Source organism: Pseudopodoces humilis, chromosome 6 (genome assembly GCF_049639895.1).
Source record: "Pseudopodoces humilis isolate 2021_Gansu_Grassland_sample_001 chromosome 6, ASM4963989v1, whole genome shotgun sequence".
Classification (NCBI taxonomy): Eukaryota; Metazoa; Chordata; class Aves; order Passeriformes; family Paridae; genus Pseudopodoces; species Pseudopodoces humilis.
In genome coordinates this window covers 65,661,062-65,686,390 of record NC_142205.1, presented here as the reverse complement: position 1 = coordinate 65,686,390, position 25,329 = coordinate 65,661,062, and the positions used below count along the sequence as shown (strand labels likewise).

Sequence of the window (25,329 nt, the reverse complement as noted above, 5' to 3'; positions counted from 1 at the left end):
CTTTTTACCTCGTGTTTGCCCCTCCTGATCTGTGTTTGTTTACAACGCTCTGAGCCTCACCCCAGGACTCCCGAGTTTCACTAAGGGTGTCCTTTATGGGACGGGTGCTGGGACCTTAGAATCAGGCAACTAAATAAAGTCTGGTTCTCCATGATGCGCTTCTGTTGAGCCAGGGAAAGTCGTTCGAGGGCTGGGGGAACTAAGCACATGGAAATTTCCACTACAATGGAGGATTTATCCCCGCGGACGGATGGCAGCGCGGCCTCCCACGGCCGGGCCCTCGCGCTTCCCGCCGTTTCCATGGCGCGCGGCGGCGCCGGCCAATGGGAGGGCGCGGCGCGCGTCACGTGCCCCGCCTGGCGCGCGGCTGTCATGGCGTCCGGCGGGAGCGACGCTGCCGAGGGGATGGAGCCGGCCGGGGCAGAAGACGCTGAGCCCGCGGGCACCGGCAGCGAGAGCGGCTCCTGCGGCTCCTCGCCATCTGCGAGCTCCGAGTAAGGGCGGGGCCGGGAAGGGCGAGCGGCGGTGGCCGGGGGTCGCGCCGCCCCTGCGCAGCGGAGCCCAGCGGGAGGCGGTGGGAGCCCCCCGGCGCTGAGGGCGGTGCGGGGCTGGGCTGGGCTGGGCTGGGCTGGGCTGGGCTGGGCTGGCTCGGCTCGGCTCGGTTCGGCTCGGCTCGGTTCGGCTCGGCTCTAGGAGCAGAGAGCGGTGTGAGGTTTGTGGCAGTGTCTCTGCAGAGCCCTGGCTGTAAAGCGGCGGGGGTTCACTCGGGCAGTCCTTGCACCGAGTCCCACATCACAGCTGGCAAGCAGAGGAGATGGAGGGACTTTGGCACATGCTTTAGCAAGAAAGGTGTAGTCTTCGTCTTCTAGTGTCCTAAGTCAGAAGGCAGTTCTGTAATCATATTTTAAAGTTATAAATGCAACCTCTAGAGCTTTAATTTATTTGTAACTTTTTTTTTAATTCGGATGAAGTTAAACTTAAAACATTAACTTGGGTTCCCTGTGTTAAAACAGCTCTGCCTGATGCTTCAAATGTGTATTTCAGGGCGTAATTAATAGCATTTCATCCAGCATGTTATTTTCATCACACTGTGTGTGCAGTGGAGGGAAAAAAAAAGATTTAAGTGAGAGAAGTTAGAATTGTGTTCAAGTGTAGTTTAATTCATAGCTGCCCTGTGCCTCTGGCTCAGAGACAAAGCTGTTGTATGTACACCTACCTTACTTTATTTCTATATTTATAAGCTAGAAGTCAACTGTAACATTTCAGCCTGAAGCCATAGTTTTTTATATTTTGTGTGTTTGGGTTTTTTCTCAATTCTTTAATCTAAAATGCTTTTTTACTGTCATTCTTTATATATGTTTAGAGAATAAAGCTGTTTGACAGACTTCAGCACATAACACATCTAATATTAATTTCTGTAATACTTTAAATAATTTCTCTATATAACAATTTATCCAGCAGAACTTGGATCCTTTCTTTCCTAAATGGACAATTTCAGTCAGCACAGCTTTTCAGACATTTATCCCAAAGTAAAAATACATGTGTGGGATCAGAGAACCTACTCTTAGAGAAATGCAGGCCTTCAAGTTTTTTAGCTCCCCTGACTGAAGCTTCCAGTCCTAGAGGCAAGTTGAGGTTATTGTGTAAGCCCTTGTTTTGACACAAGGGAAAAGAGATCAAAATAAGATTTATTTCTTTTTCCTCTTTTTTCTTTCCTTGCTTGGTTTAAATTTATCGTGACACTACAGCATTGGGGGAGAAACCTCTCATCCTAGGTGCAGGCTTCTTGTTTCAGATTTGCTTTTCCAGATGTCTGTGTGGATCTGTATGGGGAAAGTGGGAGTTTTTTGCAGTACAATTCCTTCTTGACTTCTCTCTGGAGTGGTTCTGTTTGGGTGAACCTAGAGTAAACACCAGATATGCCCACACCATTTTATTTTCCCATGGTCCATATTGTTCTAATAAAAATAGAGAATAAACCTGGAGAACATGAGTGTATGAACTGACAGCCAGGTTGAAATTTTGACATCTACCCCAAAGAAGAAACAGCTTTTCCAAAGATCACAGTCTCTTTTAAAGAGGGAATAAAAATCCTATCATACATGACAGGAGTTTTGCTTATCCAGATGTTATTTCTTTGTAAATTTCTAGTGTTTCCTTTTTGTTTGGGTTTTTTTTTGGGGGGGGGGGGGCATTGGTTGGTTTGCTTGGGTTTTGTTTGGGTTTTTGGAATGCAATTTTTTGTTTGTTTGTTTTTGCTTAATTTTGCTTACATATGCCAGAATGTGGGAGTACTCCTTAAAAAGCAAACCAAGGAAAAGCTCTTCTCTTGTTATTTCTTGCCTACCACCTTCTGAGAGATGTTGAATCCGACTGTGCCCTTGACAGCCTTTAGGTTTTGTTAGCATTCTGATACTTTGTTGAACAAGAGCTCAGGATTTGGAATGAAACTCAGCAGAAATCACAAATTTGGATTTATCCCTCAGTCATAGCCAAATTACCACAGGTGGTGGCTCTTCCTTTAAACAGTGTATTTGGGCAAAAAAAGCTAATAAATGCAGAGGAGCTAGGTGATGTTTCATCCTGCAAGACCCATAGACTTTTCTCAATAGCTTGGGCTCCTGAAGGAGAGCAGTGCCAATGTTTTCTGTATTGCTAGTCCAGCCAGATCCTCTTGTTGAGCCCCTAAAGGTGCTCTGGTGCAATGTCTTTATAATGTTCTCTGTTCAGCTAAACTTTGGAACTTTATCATTTATCTGTGTTTGCAAATTAATGCTCTATTTGAATATTTATTACTAGCTTTAAATCTGATTTGCACTCTTTATTCAGTAATAGTCTAGTGTAAAATGTATTAATGTTAACATTAAACTACTGTATATAATTATGATGAAAATCTCCAGTCTTGTTTTTCCTTATATGATTTTTATGAAACAGAGAGACCTCTTTCTCATCTAGTTAGGAAGAATTAAGTGGTCTTGTCTTTTCCTGAAAATCTTCCATGCAGAGCATTCCAGATAATTAAACCTTTGAGTACTCTTCTTACTTTGGCCATTGTTGATTCTCATCTATCTGGAGTAACACTCCATGGTTCACCTCAAGGTTCATTTGGTCTGTTGTCCCTCAGCAGGCATTTTTTGGTTGGTTTTGTTTTTTTTTCCTCAGCAAAAAGAGTATGAGTTCCTTCAGTCTCCTTCCCTTTAAATGTGTTTATAGGCTACTTAGCATTTGTCTCTTTGCTCTGGGTATGTTCCAGTTATTACATCTTTCTTAAAACCTACTATCCAAAAGTGGACATGGCTGACACATCACTGTTGCCAAATTAGGACAAAAATTTTTTTGCACCATGCTGATGATGTTTCTGTTATCCTAGAGCTGCTTTGCCTTTGCTTTGCAGAAGCGTCTTGCTCTTGACTTCGGGTGATCCATGCCAGCTGCCAGATCTGTTTCTGTAGCAGTGCTGCCTCTTTGCATTTTTAGTGTTTCTGCATCTGCTGTTTGGAGCTTGGCTTTTAAAAACTGTTACCTAGATTTCATCTTAGATTGTTTTGGGGGTTTTAAATGTTAAATCTAAGTGATTTTTAAAATGTTTATCTTCTCTTCCCAAAGGACTGTCAATGCAGTCTGTGTTCCCATAGCATTACAGAATATCCTGAGTTAGAAGGAGCCGACAAGGAAAAACAAGTCCATCCTCAGGCTTTGCACAAGATGACCTCAAAAACCATGCCATGATTATATTACAAATGCATAAGGAAAAAAAAAATGGGAAAGAACAAATAGAATGGACATTTTTTTCTTAAGAGAAAGTCCCATTGTGCACATGAATGTAATTACTAATTAAAATTTGCATGTCAAAGAAATGTTTGTTTTCTGAAAAGAGAATACTGCTTTTTGTAATAGCTGGTTTTCTCTCAGGCATTTGAAGAAACTATTTTACTGGAGAGAGGGATGTCTTTCCTTGCCATATCCATCATTTATCTAAAACAAACTCTAACCCTCATGGCAGACTTCAAGCAGTTGAGCTGTCAATGTTCAAGAGGCAACTGTTTTTTTTCCTGCTTTTTATTCAACCCTTGCACTCTCTCTGTCTCCTCCCTACTTAAAATAATCAGATCTCTCTTGCATAGTGATCTTCCTTATCAGAACCCACTGATCATTCTTCTTTCTTTTCCAGTGACCTCGAGCCTGAGTGGTTGGATAGCGTGCAGAAAAATGGAGAATTATTTTACTTGGAATTAAGTGAAAGTGAAGAAGAAGTTCTGCTTCAGAACAGCTGTCCAGAAATGCCAGCAGTGAATCATGTCAGGTTTCGTGAAAATGAAGCTGAAATTATTCAAGAGGGATCGCAAAAGGAAAGAAAGTATGAACTGAAGAAATGGACCAAAATGCTAAAAAAGAAAAGTCTTTTACCAAAGCGTTCCAGTAAGAAAGGCAGTGGAAGCTGCAACCAGGAACCCTCTGGTCCTACTTCCATATTGAAACACCAGTCTGCTCATAAAACGGGTGTCACTGTTCAGCAAAAGTACAAAGATGTATGTGTTTATGTAAATCCCAGAAAACTCTATAGTGCTGGGGAAGAAGAGCAGCAGAGGCTGCTGGAGGCCTTAGTAGGGATTGTCCATCAGTCTTCATGGAGCAGCAGAAGAGTGGAAAAACAAGGCAGGAGGGATAAAGCCACCAGAGGAGTCAGTGAAGAGAAGCTTGTGGTACATGGCTTGGTGCCAGGTAGCTCTGCAATAAAAACAGGTCAAATCCTGATTGGTAAGTAACTGAAGGAATAGCTGACTTCTGCACTCTTCCTTTAATATGAAGATTTAGGGGTTTTTTGCTGTTAGAGGCGGCTGACTTGAATATTCCTGAGATGTAAGCGACTGCATCAGTTCTCAAGGGATTATTTTAAGTCAGTGTCGTTGTATCTGATGTGGTTTATCTAGCGAGTTTTACTGTATTACTGCTTTTAAGAACATGTGGCATAACCTGAAAGGTGTTAATACAACAAGGAGATGACCATCCCTTAGTATTCTGAGCAGCTTGGAGCAAGAAATACCTCCCCCCACCACCTTTAACTTCGGGATTTGACTGAGGATTTGATCAGTAGATAAGTGGGACTGGAGCAAACCTCTAGTCTGCCAGATACTGTATTTAGATTTCATTCTTCTCCACAGCATCCCCCTTAGATAAAAAAGCCTTACCACTTTAAATATATACATATATTATATTTATATATGCTTTAAATGGGTTTTGTATCATAAAAATGAGGGGAAAAAGTACTGAGTAAGATACATTCTTATGTTACAAACTTTCTCCACAGCCTTGTTTGGTTATTTTTCTGTTTAGCAAGTCCCAACAGCAGCTTCCTCTGCAGCTGTGACTTTGGGAGGCTCCAAATCCATGGCAGGGCTGCAGTTTGGGAAGGCAGTGAGCCAGTACAGCCTTTGTTTTGGTTTGGCTGCTTGGGCACTTCCATGAGCTGAGGAAATAACCTGGCAGAAAACTAACCCAGAAGAGAAATCGGCTTTCTAGTATTTTGCTAGTGAAGTAAATTAAACTTGGGTCACAGAAGGTCTGACAGGCACCCAAACGTGAATGATGGAGGGGAATGAACTGCTGTGAGGGGTAATGAGGGAGCAGAAATACTCCCACTCCCAGCATTGAGGCCACTCAAAACTTGGCACTCACAGGACATTAACCTCGGAGACAGCAAATGTGAGACAACCAGGCCACATCTGTAAAGGGTGAAAGATTACTTAATTACTCTTGAAGCTGGTTGCTCACAGAGTGGGAGAGCGAAGATGTGATGTTGGTTAGAAGATCATTAAAAATCTTAATGCTATAATTAGCACAAATCCCACAAAGTCAGCATGAGTGCTTTTGAAATTCCAGTGTTGTGTGTGTAAAAAGGCACATAGTGCTTCAACTGGCTGATTGCTCCAGCGTGTGTTTTTGGTAGAGATGCTAGAGAATACTCCAGAGGGAAAATTGGATAACTTTCAAATTTTACCAGCAAGAACTGATTAGTCAAAAAGTGTGGGGGATGTGGGCTGAGGGGGAGGAAAGAGTGAGTTTCAACTCGATCTGCTTAAGGCTATTTAATCTAATTAGTGTAAGAGTGGGTGTTTGTAACCTGCAAGTTAATTTTGGGACACAGATTTATAAATAACATTTTTGTGAGAGCAGGTGTGAAGTCAGAACAGTGTTGGTAAATACCAGATCCAGGAGATCAAGCTGACCTAGCTAGAGATAGTATTTCATCTGCTGCACTTAATGCTTCCCAGAGCTAGTGAGCATAAAAACTGTGAGGCTTTTTTGTTTGTTTGTTTCAAATAGCAGAACATTTAGCTTAATCTAAGAAGAGTCTTGCACTTTATTATGTCCTAGGCTATCATCAGCACTTGCCCTGTTTTTTTGCACATTGAAAATAAGCATACTGGGGTTATTCAGCTCTTAACTGGGAAAATGAGCTGTGTTCAGTGCCAACAGTGGAAAATGTATAATTTTCATATAAAAATACTTTCAAATTATATATCTATAGTGAAGCTGAGTACTCTGGAATTTTTATGTGGTGTCTAGAAATAGGGATGCTTTGCATAAATTTTATGCTCAGATTTCAGTCTTGTCTGCATAAAGAATATGCAGTAAAAAAAATTCCATTCTTGTCAAAAATCTCTCCGGTTTACTGCTTCTGTACTCCACATCACAGAGTGGGACTGCTGTGGTGTACACCCAAAGCCTGATTTAGAATCCAGTAGAGCTCAATAGATGGCTCCTCAGAGTGTCACAGGAGCTGAAGTTGGACAAAAAGTTCAAGAACAATAACAGAAAAACTTTGCCTTTCAGTTGTTCTTGATCATAGTAGGTTTTTGGAGTCGTGTGGAGAATTGTGGACACAGCCACTAAAGGATGTTTTTTGTGGTCATTCTAAAACTGAAGAATTAGCACAAAAGTCAGCAGCTTCTTAGGCCATCACAAGGGAGGAACACCTGATCAGCACAGCACAATGCCTGCTGGCTGCTCTGTTTATAACTTTGTTCATCTCCATTGACATGTATGTGCATAAACATTAACCTCTTCTTGTTTCGCTTTATAATATTTCAGTGGCCTTCAGTGGTCGAGACCAGCTTGGCAGTAGTCTTTGGTGAGGCAATTCCAAATTATATTTTCCTTTAAAAAATATACATGCTTTAAAATGATATCTGGTTGTCTTCCTTGTGACCGGTTTGCAGCACTCATTTTTGACTCACAAAGTGGTTTATGCTTTAGCATTTTTAGTAGAAGTAACTTCTTTTTCCATCCTTAATAATCACTTTCCTCAGGTGGCTTCTCATACTTGTTTTGAAATGTGTATCCCTTATAGCTTTGAACACTTAAAACATCTGTTTATTATTTGTGCAATACACTTTAATTTTTGGTTTTAAGATTGCATATGGAAGTCGTAAGTCTTGTTCCTGTACTTTATTAAACAAGTGGAATGCAGGCACTGACCATATGAAAGTAAATACGGCGATTTTGCAAGCTAAAAAACCCTGCTGCTTTGTAACTCTAAAAAGATGGCACTCTATCCTTGTGTTGTTTATCAGTTCATTTATCTTTTCTTTTTACATTTAGCAGGCCAGCACCCATCTTAAATTTTTGAAACAGAAGAGCCCTCATTAATTTTTAAACTCGTCGCCACTTTCATTTTGGTTAAGAAGAAATACATTTGCTTCTATCTTGTGCTTTTTAAGTGTCTTTTGTATTTTTGGGCAGAATATTTTCCTTGCTTCAGTTAATTTGCAACATTATGCAAAGCTTGGTCTGCTGTGGAAGACTTTGAGCATATCTTCAAAGAGCAAAAACTTCTCAAAATACTCACATTTTGGTCCTGACAAATAAGGGTTGTTATAGATAATGCCATTATAATTTGGTTCCCATCCCCCTTCAGATTGAAACCTGTTGGATTCACACTAGGAAAAAGTTCTTGTAAATGCTGATAAGCATCATCTTTACCATAGTAAAAATAAAAAATTAATTCCAATGACACTGGAAATACAGAAAAGCTCTTGTCACTAGCAAAGCGTAGTGTTTTTATCCTCCTTGAAGGTGTCTTATTGCTCCCATAGCCAAATAGCTCAGCATTAATCTTCTCACTTGATCAGTACGTACAATTGTCAAAAATTTGTGAAAACTCCCCACTGACAAGAATGAACTGTGTTTGATAGTGAAGATGGGCTTTGATAATCCCATTTTGAACATGTATGCAAAAGCTACAGGTACTGTTGCTAACTTCACTTGAAAGGTCCATATCCTTAGAGTCCTATCAGGAAAGAAAGCCCTTGAAAGGATCAAAATACTGGGAGAGATTGAGATTTTTATGTGGAATTGCCATACATGGTGTATTTGTTGAAAAGACTCTCCAAAGTAGAGATTTTGGGCTCACAAGATGGAAACAGTGTTTGTGTAAGCTTTGCTGTGCTCTCACTGTGGCGTTTGGGATGTGGCTTTTGTTCTTTTAATGTCCTGTTGAAGCACAGCAGCACTGGTTTGGATGAAAGCAGCCTGCTAACTACAAAACAAGTAATTGATCTGCCTTTCTTTAGGAGGAATGCGTTCCATAGCTTGCCTTTTCTGGAGAGGCATATGGGAACTTTTATAAGTGCTCCCACCGAGTCATTACCGGGAACAGAGAAAACTAAGTATCAGGATTCCATGACAAAATTGTCCTCCGTCCTCTCCCAAGGGAGCAACTTGATTCTCATGATTTCAGAAAAAAAATGTGCACTTCCCATTGCAGTGTGGAAGTGGTGCTCACTTGCCAGTTGGTGTCCCTTGGCTTAGTGCAGTGGGGAGTGGGGATCTAGTTTTAGAAATGGTGCTTGCGGGTTATCTCTAGGGAAAGGATGGTTAACAGAAGTCATAGTCTTGTGCCTCAAGTGGCAAAGAGATGGGCAATGCAGAAATAAATGTTCTAGGAATGCCACCAGTGCCAAAGACTTTCCTAAGCTTTGTCCTTAAAGAGCAGGAATAATTCCATCAGCTGTGTGCAGACTGAGTGTTTGGAATCAACACACACTGGTCAGCTGCTGCTGACTGGATGGGAGAAGTCTCTTCTTGACTCGATCTTCTCGAGTGTGGCCCGGCTAGCTCAGTGATGAGGTTTCTCTTCACTCGAGTTTCGAGCCAGCATATGTTTGTGGGGTTCACTGATTTTCTTCAAGAATTCAAGTCTATAGAGCGAGTAAAGAAATCAGGGGGGGACTCTCTCTCTGGTTTGCATTCCACAGTTTATTTCTGCGAAGGGGAATCCAAAGAACGAGAGACCAAGGATTTGGGGTTTGGGGGGTCTCTTTTAACAGGGTTTCTCGGAGGGAGGGAACATCAGAGAGGGAACCAATTATTTTCTCAGTTAGTACATTTTACAAACTTTCTACAAATCAAGGTTACACACGCCAAGATAAAAAAAATCAGTCACTAACATCTTCAAATGCCCACAAAGGTGTGGGAGTAATCTATACAGAGGGGGAGAGGGGGAGAGAGGGGGGGCTTGGTTTCCTGGCAACACAGGGGGGAAAGAATGGGAAGGCAAGGTAAGCATGCCCTCCTCAGCTTCCCATAGTTTAGAGGCATTCGGGGCCAGGAAAAAGTTACAAACTTCCGTGTAGAAAGAAGAGTTCTCTTCTCCCAACCCCCGTGCTTTCCTGGGCTAAAGAAAACTTCAAGCAGCTGGAAATGTCGGTAGGGTCCCCTCTGTACTCTACTCGGCCTCTCGTCGTGGGGCTGAGGAGAGAAACTTCAGTAACCATGTAAACTTGACGCCAGGTAAACAGGAGAAAGAGAAGCTGGGGGGGAATCACAACTAAAAGATGGGAAAAGATACATTTCAGGCTATCAACTACAACATCTCCCCCTAATTTTTTCCAAAAGAAGGAAGGGAACTTGGTTTTACTTCTTCAAACCAAGGGGAAGGGGTTTGGGGTGTATTGGGATTTGGGAATTCCACAGCATTTATCTGAGGTGCAGGAGAAATTAACTTGGTGGTGGTGGTAACACACCAACGTTGCAAAACAGAAAACATAATCAAAACAACAACAACAATTGCAAAAAACCCTAAAACAGTACGGAAAACAGAAGACAGCCATCCCGAAAATCCCCATCCTGAGAAAATGTTTACAAAACTGTTATACTGAGGATGGTTTCTTCTTAAAATACAGGTAAACAAGAACAAAAACCATTAGCTAAATTCATCAATAAACAGATTCAACAGTGGAAAGTCAGGGTAGAATGGAGAATCTGGATTTCTTTCTCCACCCAAATACCTGTTTGTTCTTTGAACTTCTGCTACTGAAATATCGGGGGGTCTTGTGGGATGTTTTTCAATGTACAGTTTTACCCACCTCTGTGGGACCCACCGCAAACCCAGGGGTGTTGATACACAAGCGTATCCTCTTCCCCATGTCACTAATTTGTAAGGACCTTCAATTTTTTCCACTTTCAGGTCTCTCATCAGCACTGGTGGATGTTCCTTGAGCTTGTGTTTGCCATGAGGGGAGAAATGCTTAACCACTGGGGGGTTTTGATCTTCCATAGAACAGTTTAAAAAATTGAGAGTGAACAGGGCTTTGCATAATCTTTCCTGTGGTGTTAACTTTACTTTGTTTTTCCATTGATTTTTTCAAAACTCTTTTGAGTGACTGGTGTGCTCTCTCTACTATTGCTTGACCTGTTGGAGAGTGGGGGATTCCTGTCTTGTGTCTCACTCCCCATTCCTGCAAAAATTCCTTAAACACTTTGGAAATATATGCTGGTCCATTATCTGTTTTAATTTCTTTAGGGATTCCTAGTACAGAAAAAGCTTGCAACAGGTGCTTTGTGGCATGCACACCTTTTTCTCCTGCATGGGCTGAGGCAAAAATTGCTCCCGAGAAGGTATCAATGGATACATGTACGTATTTTACCTGTCCAAATTCAGGGATGTGTGTTACATCAGTTTGCCATACTTCACAGCTTTTCAGTCCCCTTGGATTGACTCCAGCACCCAGGGATGGCAGAGCTGTGCGCTGACAGTGGGGACATGTGGCCACAATGGCTTTGGCTTGATCTCGTTTCAGATTAAACTTCCGAATCAAACCTGGTACATTCTGATGAAACATTTCATGGCTTAATTTTGCCTGTTGAAACAGGTCAGGGAGTCTGGCCAGTCCAACAGGGGCAGCAGCCAGGGAAATCAGCTCTGTCATTCCCTTCTGCTATGAACCAGGTAATTCCATGTGCGAACCGGTATGCATAACAAAATAGGGATGTTCTCGATGGGAAACTGCATAAATTAATTTTGAGAGCAATTCAAACAAAGTTCTGTTTGAGATCTCCTTGAGGACTGCATTTTCTGCTCTGGAAACTACTCCTGCTACATAAGCTGAATCAGTGACCAAAATGAATGGTTCTGAAAACCTCTCAAATGCTCTAACCACTGCTGCTAACTCAGCAATTTGAGGGGATCCTTCTACATAATCAACATCTGTTTCCCACTGCTGCGTCTGAGGATCCTTCCAGGTCATTACTGACCTTCGGGATGCTCCAGAAGCATCAGTAAAAACAGTCAAAGCTTCAAGGGGCTTCTGACTCCTCTTATCTTTTGGTACCAAATTAAATTTTGAATTAAACAATTTGTGTGCAGGGGCATGAACTGAAATCTGCCCAGTAAAATTCTCCAGAGCAATTTGCAGGGTCCTCTTGATTCCCTCAAGAGGTGCTCAAACATTTCCCTGGTCATCTTCACTGAGGAGGTTTCTTCCTCAGAGAGGCTTAGGGGCAAATGTATACATGAAAAAATCACAGCCAGCAAGTCCTCTCATTCTCAGCCTGGCTTTTCCAACCAGCTGGGCCATCAATTCCTGTGGCCTTGTAATATTTTTGGACCGATGGTGACTGAGAAAGACCCACTCAATGATTATCAAATGGTCTTTCTGGTCCTTGTCCCACTGAAAAATCAACCCCTGAAGGTGTGGCAATTTCCCCATTACAATAAATTTGAAAGGCAGCTCTGGATGGCATCTATGTGCCTGTCTCTTCTCCATCATGCTGCTTACCTTCTCTAAAGCATCCCTGGCTTCTGGAGTCAGAGTCCTTGGAGCACTCAGCTCATCTCCCCCTTTCAATAAATTGAAAAGAGGGGCTAGGTCATCAGTGGCAGTGCATAGCCAAGGCCTAACCCAATTCAATGTTCCACACAGAGAGTGCAAGTCGGCTAAGGTTTTGGGATTGCTGTTAAAAGCTAATTTTTGAGGAACAATTGTTTTTGCAGTGATTTCCAGACCTAGGTATTTCCAAGGAGGCATCTTTTGTACTTTTTCTTCCTGAAGGGTGAGTCCTGCAGTTGTTAAAACTTCGGTCACCCGGTCCAGTGTGGACTGGAGCAATTTTTCCTGGGGGGCACACACTAGCACATCATCCATATAATGCAGGATAATGGCTTTCCTCCACCTCAGCTCGCACAGGGATAACAAGGCAGCAACATACCATTGGCAAATCACAGGTGAATTTTTCATCCCTTGGGGAGGGATGTCCAATGTAACCTTCTCATTGGGGCTTCTCTGTTGAGGGAAGGCACAGAAAAAGCAAACCTGGGGGCATCGATAGGGTCTAGAGGAATTTTGAAAAAGCAATCTTTGATGTCAATCACAGCCAATTCCCAATTTTGAGGAAGCATGGCAGGAGACGGCATCCCTGGTTGAAGAGGTCCCATGTCTACAATGACTTTGTTAATTTCTCTCAGATCATGACTAATCTCCACTTGTCTTTCCCTGGCTTTTTAATGACAAACACAGGGGAGTTCCAAGGGCTAAAAGTAGGTTCAATATTGCCTTGGGCCAATTGCTCATCTACTAACTCGTTTAGCGCCTTTAATTTCTCTTTACTCAGCGGCCACTGGGGTATCCAAATTGGGGAATCTGTGGTCCATTCTAGTTTTCTGGGTCTGGCGCTTCTCAGTGGCCGCAATCAAAAATCCCGAGGTGTTTTCGGAATTTCAATGCGGACACTCCCCATTGGGACATGACATCTCTTCCCCACAGGGGAACCTGGAAATCAGTGACAATGGGGCGAATAGATGCTATTTGCCCATCAGGTCCTCTAATCTGAATGGGTTCCTTTGATATCTTGGCCAATTGGGCTCCCCCTATACCTTGGATGTGGCTAACCATCGGTTGCAGTTCCCATTGTGGTGGCCATCTCCTTTCAGGGATGACAGTCACATCTGCTCCTGTGTCTATCATGCCTGTCATTCCCATGCCTTCACTACCTTTTTTCAAATGGCATGAGATGATGGGTTTTGTTTTCTCCTACTGCTTGAGCCCAGTAGATCTGAGGTGCTACATCATCTACTGGGATCCCTGATGGAAATGGGAATAGCTTGAGCAATTACTTGCCCTTGTGCCAGGTAGAATGGTGGGTTGATGCACCGTGCCAAAAGGATGAGTGCATCCAAGTCAGCTGAAAGAGTGACAGGAGAAATTTCAATCTCTGGGGGTGTGTTTTTTGTGTCCCCAATAACAAGAAACTTACAATTCAAGTCGGGGTCAGTTTTTCCCTCAGTGGGTCAACGGAAACAACCGTCCAGTGGCGAGACCTAAAAAATTGATCTTTCACAGTAAACAATTTGAGAGGTAATTTTGGCTTCCAAACCTCACAACCATTGGTGTTATTTCGGTGGCAGAAGTCAGACCTGTGAGAAACGTCACATTTAAGAGTGTTATATCACATTCAATTTTCCCCCCCCCCTGCGCCTTTTATTCTACTTGTGTCTCTGCGCGGAATAGACTCGCGCTGCGTATCTAGTTTTTTTTTGGTTCTGAGGACCCCCTCCCTTTTCCAGGTTTCTTTGCCCTTGCTTGTTAGGAATATGGCACTTGGCAGAACTTTGCAAAATGTCCTGGCTGTCCACTACCGATGACAGGTGAACGCTCCCTTCGGCTTTGCTGGTGATGCCAGAGTAGGTACAGTTGTGGCTGCAATCCTTCCTGGGGTTCTTTGGGAATCCTCAGTCTTGGCATTGAAGTGCTGATTACATCCGTACACATCTCGATCAAAGTTGTCAAGGTCGGTGGTGGATCTTTCGGCAGCACCCGAATCAGTGCTTTGCAGGCTTCATTCGCATTCACTCTAGCCATTTCCAACAGCAAGACAGTATGCAGGGTGGTATTCTGCACTTGTCTTTCAATCTGTACTTTTAATCTATTCACAAAATCTACAAATCTTTCATCAGAACATTGTTTAACTTGAGCATAGGGAACAACAGATTCAGAAAGAGGAATATTGAAAAATGCTTTCTCTGCAGCCTTCTTTATTTTCTCTCCAACTCCTTTTGGCAAATTTTGGGCTTGGTCAATAGGTTCGCTCCAATCACCTTCACCACATAAATGATTCATGGTAATTATTTTACCCGTTTCATCTAAAGCTTCAAAATCACTGCTCAGTAATTCTCCCAAAAGGGTTTTCAACAATCTTTTCCAAGCCCCTTCCCAGAGCAAATATTCTCCTGGGGATAGAAGGCAGGAAAACAAATCCTTCAAATCATGGGGGACCAATTGGTTGGAGGAGAGGGTTGCCCTTTAAAAGACTTTTAAAAAATTGGCTTTCCTTTCCAAACTCTTTTGCTGCTTTGCATAATTCCATTTTCAATCGAAATGACATTGCATTCCATTCTGGTAATGTTCCTCCCCTCCCATAAGTTACAGGTGCTGCAAAGAAGGCAGGCCTCTGTTCCTGGTTTGTCCCTTCACTCCCCTCCCTTCTCCTCACTGTGTGAGCTGGAGTGAGGGTCCTGGGTGCCAGCAGCAGTGAGAGGGCGGGCGGGGGTGCAGAGGGTGATGGAGGGGACAGGGGCGGGGTGCCTTGGAAGGGAGACACCCCTGAGTGGTGGGGCGGCGGCAGAGGAGGGAGGGTCTGGAGGACCAGGAGGGGGGAGGTCTTGAGGGAGGAAAGGGTTGAGGGGGGAGGGCAACAAAGGATTGTGGGAAGAAGAAGCAACCTGGGGTTGGACCATGTGCTCGCCACCATTTTGAAGTTCCTGGGCCCTTTGTGTAACACTTGGGGGGAGGCTCACCATGTGGTCTCCTCCATTTTGTGTACCCAAAAGACCACCAGGAACAAGAGGAGAGGGATATTGAGGGTAAAGAGGGGTAGGAGAGGGAGCTGGGATGGGTTTTAGGGAAAGGTTTCCAACAGCTTGGCCAGAGCTACTGGAACAGGGGTGCTGAGAGGACTCCCCCAGCTTAGGGTAACAGGGTTGAGGTAAAGAAACAGGGTTATCAGGGTTAGGATTGGGTAACCTTTTTTCTTCTTTTTCAATAAGGGTTAGTCTAACCAAAACAAACAAATGGATTACTTTCTCTGCTGAACTATCTCCAGCATTCACAGATTCAGTCAATTTTGTCCCCACTCTGTTCCAAAAGGAAACAGAAGTTACATCTGCAGGAGACACTTGAGGAAAATTTTAAAAAACCCCAATTCCCAATTTTTTTCCCTTTTTTCTTAAAAACCGGTTTCTCTCCAATTTGCAAAATGCCAATCACTTGATTAAAAAATCCCCCTTTGTGCTACAGACAGTCTTGCACCCATCTCTGTGATCTCACCTGTCCGTCGCAGCTATTTCACCAACGGCTCCAAACTGCTCTGCATCCAGAAGTTTCACCTGGGATGGGACTCTTCTCTCACCCACTCCCTCTTCACCACTTCCCCCCTTTGGGGAATTCAGTCTTCTGAATCCTCCTGCCGTTGCCTCGCTCTCAAAAGCAGCCCCCGGGTCCACAGGGTTTCTTGCTTTTCCCCCCAACACGTCTTCCACTTAGAACAGCGAAGAGACGCTTCTGGGGTAGATGTCGTCCCAGCGTGGTCAGAATCTCACCTTCCGTGGTTCTTCTGTCCCCTTTGTTGAGGGACAGGCCAGCCTCACGTTCTGGGCGTCATCTGACTCGATCTTCTCGAGTGTGGCCCGGCTAGCTCAGTGATGAGGTTTCTCTTCACTCGAGTTTCAAGCCAGCATATGTTTGTGGGGTTCACTGATTTTCTTCAAGAATTCAAGTCTATAGAGCGAGTAAAGAAATCAGGGGGGACTCTCTCTCTGGTTCGCATTCCACAGTTTATTTCTGTGAAGGGAATCCAAAGAACGAGAGACCAAGGATTTGGGGTTTGGGGGTCTCTTTTAACAGGGTTTCTCGGAGGGAGGGAAACATCCAGAGAGGGAACCAATTATTTTCTCAGTTAGTACATTTTACAAACTTTCTACAAATCAAGGTTACACACGCCAAGATAAAAAATAACAGACACTAACTTCTTCAAATGCCCACAAAGGTGTGGGAGTATTCTATACAGAGGGGCAGAGGGGGAGAGAGGGGGGGCTTGGTTTTCCTGGCAACACAGGGGGGAAAGAAAGAGGAAGGCAAGGTAAGCATGCCCTCATCAGCTTCCATAGTTTAGAGCATTCTGGGACAGGAAAACGTTACATACTGCAGTGTAGGAAAGAAGAGTTCTCTTCTCCCAACCCCGTGCTTTCCTGGGCTAAAGAAACTTCAAGCAGCTGGAAATGCCAGCGGGGTCCTCTCTTTACTCTACCCGGCCTCTCGCCGTGGGGCTGAGGAGAGAAACTTCAGTAACCATGGTAACTTGACGCCAGGTAAACAGGAGAAAGAGAAGCTGGGGGGAGAATCACAACTAAAAGATGGGAAAAGATACATTTCAGGCTATCAACTACAACATCTTCTGATGAGAACAAATAAAATAGAAAGAATTCCTGCCTCGCCTCTTTCTGTTTCATCACTCAAGTAAAGCTCAGCCCTGCTTTAACATTGTGCAGAGAACATGTATGGATGTCTTACAGTTTCTTTGTGAACTGAAAATCTTTCCGCAGTAAGCGATGGAACTCAAAAGCTTGATCATTGATTATTATGACTTTTAAGTAATTAAACTTCATTCCTTACAGAGAGCATACAACAGTTTGAGTTGGAAGAGTCCCTAAAGGCCATCTAGTCCTAACCCCACGCTACATCCACCCAACCTGACCTTGAACACTTCCAGGGATGGGGGAGCCACAGCTCTACTGGGCAACCTGTGCCAGGGCCTCACCACCCTCACAGGAAAGAATCTCTTCCTAATACGTAATCTAAACCACTTTCTTTCAGAAGGACTGTCTTTTTTCTAAAAATAAATTTATTGACTTAAGGAATGATATCCTGGAGCTGCCTGAAGAAAGTTCCTCTTCTCTACTGCAGTGGCTCACTGCATCTCTAAAAATGGAACTGAGTGATACTTTATTCTGATGTTTCTCCCTGTAATTCAGTGATGTTTTAGATTGGGGTGGTTTGACTTAAATCTGCAGACCATTGAGTTAGACCAACTTAAACAATTGCAAAAGCTATTTACACTTATTTCACTTAACCTGAATTGTTTAAGCATTAAGTAAGTGAAATAAGATTAAACTTCATACAGTTGTATAATTTTTTTTACATAATTAATGTCTGAAAACCTGAATAAGTCTGTCTTTCCGTAAGTTTTTCACACTGCTAAAGGGCAAGAAACAATTCTCAAATAAAATGTAGATATCAAGCTCTTACAAAGTACAACTTGTGTGTATTAACTCTTTCAGTGCAGTTAATTGTCACACTGAGTAGATCTTGTGGTCATGTCCTGTTTTAAGACTACTCTGGGTTTGTAATTTTACATAGCTCATACTTTGCCCAGTGATGTCATTTATTCTGTTACTTCATAGTCTCTGTTCTTTGACTGCTGTTGTGTGTGGCAAAAAGAAAACTAAAAAAGAAAAAAAGCAAACAGCCAGCCTCACTGCCTCCTCCCCCAATTCTGGAAAAGCCATACTAATCAGTAAAGATTTTCTGTTGTGTATCAAGTTGCTCTTCTTTGATAGGGATATGGCATTTTCTGGCAGATGGAAGGCAGCCGTACAGGACTGCTTGGGCTGTGTGCTATGGAAAGTTGTTCCATGTATGGTCCATGATTACATTTTTACCAATTGGATGGAATAAATATTTACTGCTGCAATGAAAGTTTTACATGTGTACATTAGGCATTGAATAAATAAAACACTTGGGGTATGTAACATGTAAATACTGATGGCTCTTCTCCTTTCAAAGTGTTTTTGTCTATTCCACCCTGGGAGATGCAGTTCCAAAACATACCCTCAAGTGCTAAGGTGTGGACATCTTCACAAAGTGTGTGCAGCTCCTCTGAATGGCTTTACAACAGAATTCCTAAGGATCCAGTCAAACAAACAGTGCACAAACAACTTTTGTTTAAGCAGATGAGCGAAGATGAGTACAAGAGCAATTTATGCTTTCTCTTGCAGTTGCGAATAACGATCTTTAATACAGTGTTCTTAACAAGGAACATAGTAATCCTGTTTATAATTCTTGTTATATTAGAGTAGCCTGAGTGCTCTGCTTTTCATTACTAATTTTCATGTCCTGGGGCTCTGGCATGGAATTACTGAGTTCCTTTTAAATGCTGTTTAACTTTCAGCTTTTCTGTCTTTGAATTACTGTTGTGCTGAAGATTTGACAGGCTAAAACTTAACTGTGCTGTGCATCAAGAAACACACAGGTTGGGGAGAGAGCTCTTTCCTGAAAAAGAAAATCTTTAAACGTTTTTATGTGTAGAATGAAATGTAACAGTGTCTTGGTTTTGCATTCAGGAGTAGTAATGACTTTCCTCTTAATGTAAAAGAAGAGTGAGCACCTGGTTATTGCCTGGTGTATTAAAGAGGAATATTGCTTCCATTTTGGAGGTATTCAGTGTTTCCTTGCTGATGGTTAGTTAAGAAGTGTTCTGTCTCTTGTTGGCCTTGATTGTGTGTTGCACTGATTCTGAGCAATCAACCTTGTAACTGGGAAGAAGCCCAGTTGCAGTTTGAAGGTATTTAAAAACAAGGTAGAACATAGAAATAATGGTAACTGTCAGTCTTCTTCTTGAGCATTCCGTGGCCTTGAATAGATTCTCAGGGAACTGAGAGACCTTAGAGAGACCTTAGAGACTCAGGCTGTGCTTTTCCATAGTGTGCATGTCATTAGCACCGTGTCAGTTTGAGCTGAGCAAGTCTTCTCTCCGGAAAATTTAAATACACACTGAACCTTACAGTGGTTCAGTGCTTTATTTCTGCAGTTGATGACATCTTTGTTGCCAAGTCAAGGCTTAAAATATAACTATGCTACACATGCACTTTTTCTGCAAATCCATATCCTTTTTCTAATCCCTTTCCACTGCCTGAGTGATGAACGCTTTGTTAATCATCTTGGAGAGGATGTGGAGGTACTTTCTAGGGGAGTCTTTGTCCAGCTCAAGCAAAATGAAGCTTGGTTTCAATTTGCTCGTTCATAGGAGCTCTTGGTATTTTTAGTTCACACATAAGAATGACCTTGGAATTGAGTCACTTTCAGTGTTAAGTAAGAAGCTAATTTATTTTATTTCCCTATCTACAGAAGATACAAGCTAGAAACTAATTAATTGATTTTCATAAGAGAAGGCAGAGACAACTGAAAGTGCCGCCAAATAACAGCAAGTAGAAAATAAGGCCTATTTTGTTGCTCTAAAGTTGAATATTTGCCTCATTAAAGGAACTAATGAACACCAAATCACCAAATATGACAGTTTTTGTCATAAATTTTTGTTGCTTCATCTTAGGTAGTTTGCTCTTTATATATTCTATATATACCTTTATAGAGAAAGTTTTTTAGAATTCTCTGGTTAGGGTCTGCAGCACCTTCTGATTTCCACTCTACCTGCTTTCTCACCTAGGCTCTGCTCACCTTGTGTTTAACCAAGAGATTCTTAATTACCCATTGTTCTAATTTCTAATTTTCTAATTTAATAGTTTAATTAATGGTGTTAATTTCCCATGTTGCTTCAGTATTACTTCTGTTTATCTAATCCAATTTGATTTCTTTTTTCTTGAGCACAGGTGAATAGGACTGTAAGGAATACTCTGGATGGGATCACTCACCTACATTCCAAGAAAAGGCCAAACAGTGAATGGTCCAAATGCCTTTATTTTTGCTTTCCAATTTCTATTCAGGTCTATGTAGTTTTATCTGTTGATGTTATTTTACTTCTATGTTTTCTAGTTTCACAAGTAAGTTTTCTTTTCCACAGGTCTCATATCTGTCTTGCACACTCCATGCTTAGACATGCATCTTTTTGAGGGGGATGTGGCACAGGTTATCAGTTAATCACCACTGGGATACTTCTTGAGAATATTTTCCTTCACTTCACATAGAAATCCCAGTTTGATTTTTGTACTTTAAACTGGAGTGTGGATTTTAAGTTTGTAAGCTATAATTTGGTTGTGTTTGCTCTTGTAGGTGGTGTCTTTAATTTTTCAAACCTTTTCCTCTTGCAGTTAATGACTTTATCTTTGGGATCCTAAGGGGTTTTTTCCCCATTTGCAGTGATGGTAAGGGTGTCAGATGTAAAAAACACAAGGTGCCATTAGGCAGGAAAAACTAGCAGATAAAAACATGGAGAAGAGGACCCACAGCAGGGAACAAGGAATGGAAGAGAAAAGACTAAGTTGAGAAATTTGCTGTGTTTTCTGGTCAGGTAACAAGAGTGATACAAGCCTGGTTGGAGGGGAGAGGCTCCAACTGGAGAATTGTTATACAGGAGGGCCACCAAGATGATCAGAGGGGTGGAGCACTTCTCTTTAGGAAAGGCTGAGAGAATTGGGATTGTTCAGCCTGGAGAAGAGAAGCTTCATGGTTAACTAATTGTGGCCTTGGAGTACCTGAAGGGAGCATACAGGAAGGATGGAGAGACACTTTTTAAAAGGACATGTAGTAACAGGACAAGGGGGAATGTCTTTAAACTGACAGTAGATTTAGGTTGGATATGAGAAAGAAGTTCTTGACTGTGAGGGTGGTGGGACATTGGAAAGGGATGCTCAGAGAGGCTGGGCATGGTGGATGTCCCATCCTTGGAAGCATCCAAGGCCAGGTTGGATGAGATTTGGAGCAACCTGGTCTAGTGGAAGGTGTGCAACGGGATTGGAACTAGATGGTCTTCAAGCTTCCTTCCAACCCAAACCACTGTATATTTCTATGATTTTTGTTCAAATGATATGAGCATGGCCATGAGGCCTTAAGAGCACTGAGGTAATAGACTAAAAGTGGTAAGTGTTGCATGTAGCAAACACCTACTTAAATATAACAAATGAACATTTATGACAGCTTGAATGGCATATTAATTTTTTAAATAAGACACTGTTTTTCTCTGTATTGTGATAGCAACTGAATTTCTCATTTCTTGTCTGTTCCACCTCCAGGAGATGTTCTTGTTGCTGTAAATGATGTCGATGTGAATTCTGAAAACATAGAGAGGGTTTTGTCTTGCATTCCAGGTCCTATGCAGGTACAGTATACAGTACAGTTGAACATTTATTCCAAACATCCTCTGTAAAAGTTAATACTGCTTCTAATCTTTTTCCTGAGGCAACAAAATTTAGGTGGCCTTTTTCTTAAAACTTCTTCCATTATCTTCTGAATGCGTTGCTTGACTTCAGTCAGAGCAGAAATTTCAGTTTAATTCTGATAAAAAATCAGAATCAGAAAACTCCTATGAAAATAGGTAGGTGCTGATGTGTAGCTTAAAAATAAACACGTCAGCAGAACAGTAGTGGATTTTTTTTGCCAATTACTGTATTTAAAATGGTAATAATTGCTCTGAAAATACTTGAATAGAGTAATTATACGTTCATCAACATAAACAAGACTCACAAACCACAAGAGAGTAAAAACAAGCCTGAATTAACAAGGAATGCTATTAAAAATACTTAAGAGCATTTAAATGGTGAAGTTGATGCTGGTTTAATATTTAAATACAAAAAAATAATTATTGGGATTCTAAGAGATGTTAGATTGAATACTTTTAAGATCTTTTAAAACTCAACAGTGATGAAACAGATAGAAGTCAGTAATAAAAATTGATACCAAATAAAAGTTACAAAAAATATGACCTGATGAATGATGTTTCTTGCCCCAAAACCTACTGCATATATCTTTTCTTCTAGCTGAATAATTTTGGAGCTCTAATGAAGATTTAAATAAGTAATGAAGAATCAGATAGCTATTTCAGAGCCAAGCCAGCAGAGTGTTACATATCTAGGATGTTACTGGCATAAAATGGAATTTTTTGAGTCATTCTGCTAAAATTCACTTCCTGATGGACAGGAAGACAAGATAAAAGTTGAAACTTTTAGAGGTATGAGTAGGAGCAGGTTAAAAATTAAAGTGTCTCTTGGTAGTTTTTCTTCAGGTAGAATGTACGAGTTGATGATAATGATAGAAATATTTTACAGTCCAGAGATTTTTAAAAGTGGAAATTTTGTGTTTTCTTGAACACAAAAGTTCTGTTTGCAACTTACTTTGTGCAAGTTCCTGTGGAAATGTATCTGCAGCTGCAGTGAGATTGAGTACTGGGGATGTCAGTTCAGGAAGCCTTCCAAGATATCTGGCAGCCTGAAGTTTGCCTGAGCTGCTGGGGTTGTGGTCAGGTACTGGCAGAGCTCCGTGGGAGAAAAACCTTCTCTTGTCCGTTTTTGACCAAATACGGAGTTGCTGTAACTGTTATTAAATACAGAATGATTAAAAAGGCAGAGATGATACAGTTTGTGTAATTGCATCCTCTCTAGATTAGGGTGTAGGTATTACTTGTTGCTAAAATGCCATGCAGCCCTTCACAGAGCAGTTCCTTGTGATGCGGTGTCAGTGTTTGCACTGTCAGTAAATCTGTCAAGCAGGCAGCAATTACTTGAAATGTGTAACAGTTTGTCATGGTGGCTTTCCAAATCCTTTCATTAAAGTGCAATTATTCCTTTTCTACTGTGCAGTTTGAGCCAAAGCCAGACGAGTGGTGGCTAGAATAGACCAGTGGAGATGTAAATACTGACTTCTGGGTTTTTTGCAATGCAGTACACTGCAGTCATGCTGCTGAAGAAACAGGGTTGCTGTAGCTGACATTTTGTAATACAAGCAAAATTGTTACTGTGTTCTTGTTCATCTTTCTTTGCAGAATATCGAAAAACAATGCAGTTTTAAAGCCTTTTTACTTACATACGAGTTATTTACTTAAGTGAAGTCCCTGCTCTTCTGGATTCATGTTAAAAATTGCCAGAATTGATTTCAAAAACTTCACTACCTAGATTCAGTTGCACCATGTGACATATCTCATTGTATTTCCAGAATTTTGTTGGTTTGGTTTGGTTTTCTTACCTCAGTTTAGGCAATTAGATCCAGGCTTGTAAGGGCTAGTTTAGTGCATTTACTGAGCAACAGAAGTCCAAATGCTACATTAGTCTTTTGTTTCTCATTTCTGTAATCAAAATAATTGCTGTTCCCTAGCACCACGAGACAGAGAAGACAGAATAGGAAGGGCAAGATACGCTTAAGAGATTCTAAGAGATGTTAGATTGAATACTTTTAAGATCTTTCTCTTTAAAAGACTCTTCTTTACTCTGGTACTCAGAAGTTGCAGAACCATTTTACTCAAAATTTTCTAAAGATATCCAGCCTGAGGCAGACATCTAGAATCAGAAATTCCAGCCTGAAATTTTGAGTTACAGTTGTGCAGACCGTAAGCATGTGGCAAACAGATACTGAAAACAGGAAGCTGCAGGCAATCTTCAAAAGGCAGGCAATGCCCCTAGCTCTGTCTAATAAAATCTATCTTCCAAGCCATGCAGCTTTCTTGCAGATGAAATCACGCCTTCCTGGGGCAGACCAGGGGTACAACAGCTACATTTTCTCTTTCAACACTGAGAAATGTATAGTAGTATTAAGAAGCAGATTAAATACAGAGTGACCTTCCAATCATTACTTTCCAGCTTCCAGAAGTTAATAGTAAAGAACTTGTAAAATGAGTTAAGGGTTTCTTTGTTTTTTAAAATTCCTTTGACCTCCACAGCATCCTGGAGCAGTGATTTATGTCACTGATTTGTATTTTGTTAATTATCACTGGCTTTCAAACTGCCATCTAATCGAGTGCATGTCATACCCCATGTTTCTGTGTTATGAGAAAAAGGTAACTGCTCATGTCTTACCCTGCCATGGCTGTGGAGAGCTCTGTCATGTTCTACTTTGTCACCTTTCCTAACCAGAAAATGATGATCCATGTCCCTCACAGTTTGCTGTTCCTGCCACCTTCTTGCAATTTGATTAAATTCTTTTTGAGAAATGTTCTAAGTATTGAGAATGCGAGCATGATATATAGAGTGGAATATTAATGCTTTACCCATTCTTCATGTCATTTTCTGTTGTGCATTGAACTGATTTTCTTCAGGAGAAGTGGAATCAAAGCTGTGGAAGGTTTCACAGTCAGTACTTATAAAAGGGGACTTCAGTAGTCATATTTAATCAGATCCTATGCACTGCTCAGGATGAAGATTCATTTCTTCTCCATGAAAAAATAAAATATTTTTTTAGGAAATGTAGAAACGCAGTCTCTTGATCCTTTTCTATTACAGTGTTGTGGGAGGCAGCATGGATGAGTCCATGTTGAAAGAGAGTTAAAGTTCTGTTCAGTTCAGTTTGTTTTGAGCTCTTCCCTGGAGGATCATATGGTTGTGTCTCTAAGACGAGACAGACTAAGTTTGTTTTTTTAAAAATGGAGAGACTAAAAGGTAGACTGCAGCAAGAATGACATCTGTGTGTCATTAGTATAGAGATTGTAGCCTAAGTGTCATGACTAAATGTCCGTAGACAAGATGCAGTAGAAGTTGAGAGAAATAACTATTGAGGCTTGAGGAAATCTGTAAAATGTTAAACAGGGTGTGAAGAAAATATTCTGAAATATATGCAGATGGCATGACAGAGAAGCAGAACGGGGTCTTAAGAATGCTGAAGAAAACCTGCACTTCTGAAACTGTCTGCTGTCAAGATACTGGGTCTTAGAAAGCAGCCACTTCTTAGCTGGTTGTTCATGCTCCTGGAGCCCTATTCATGTGCAGTGTCAGGAATCAGAAATGAACTGATGAGGAGAGGGCGAGGGATGAGTCAGAAAAGAAAGGGTAGTACAGGACAGGAGAGCAGGACTGACTGCAGTGCTGTACCAGGGAAGAGGAAGAGAAGAAAGGCTGATAGCAGCCCAAATAGGAGAGGAGAAAATGAATGGAAAGTGTTGGGAAAGGGAGTAAAGTGGAAGGGGAAAGTGGTAACCAGTGACATAAATGTAGCTGTACGAGCTGATGATGGCACTTCTCTCCAAGCTAGTTTGACAGGCAGTGGGTGTTTTAAAGCATCATTACTTCTTGCTGGCACTCCTCTCTTAAAGTATGTGTACACACATACACAATTACAAAAATGA

At 41.6% G+C, this 25,329-nt stretch overlaps 1 protein-coding gene across 1 annotated transcript in view; it reads left to right on the top strand.

The window, feature by feature from the left end:
* Positions 1-372: 372 nt before the first annotated feature.
* INTU (inturned planar cell polarity protein) overlaps positions 373-25,329 on the top strand; it is a 42,792-nt gene continuing 17,835 nt past the window's right edge. Inside the window, exons 1-3 of the mRNA XM_088057101.1 lie at positions 373-494; positions 4,172-4,758; positions 21,296-21,381. Coding sequence (XP_087913227.1) covers positions 373-494; positions 4,172-4,758; positions 21,296-21,381 — 795 coding nt within the window. The remainder of the gene's footprint in view (positions 495-4,171; positions 4,759-21,295; positions 21,382-25,329) is intronic.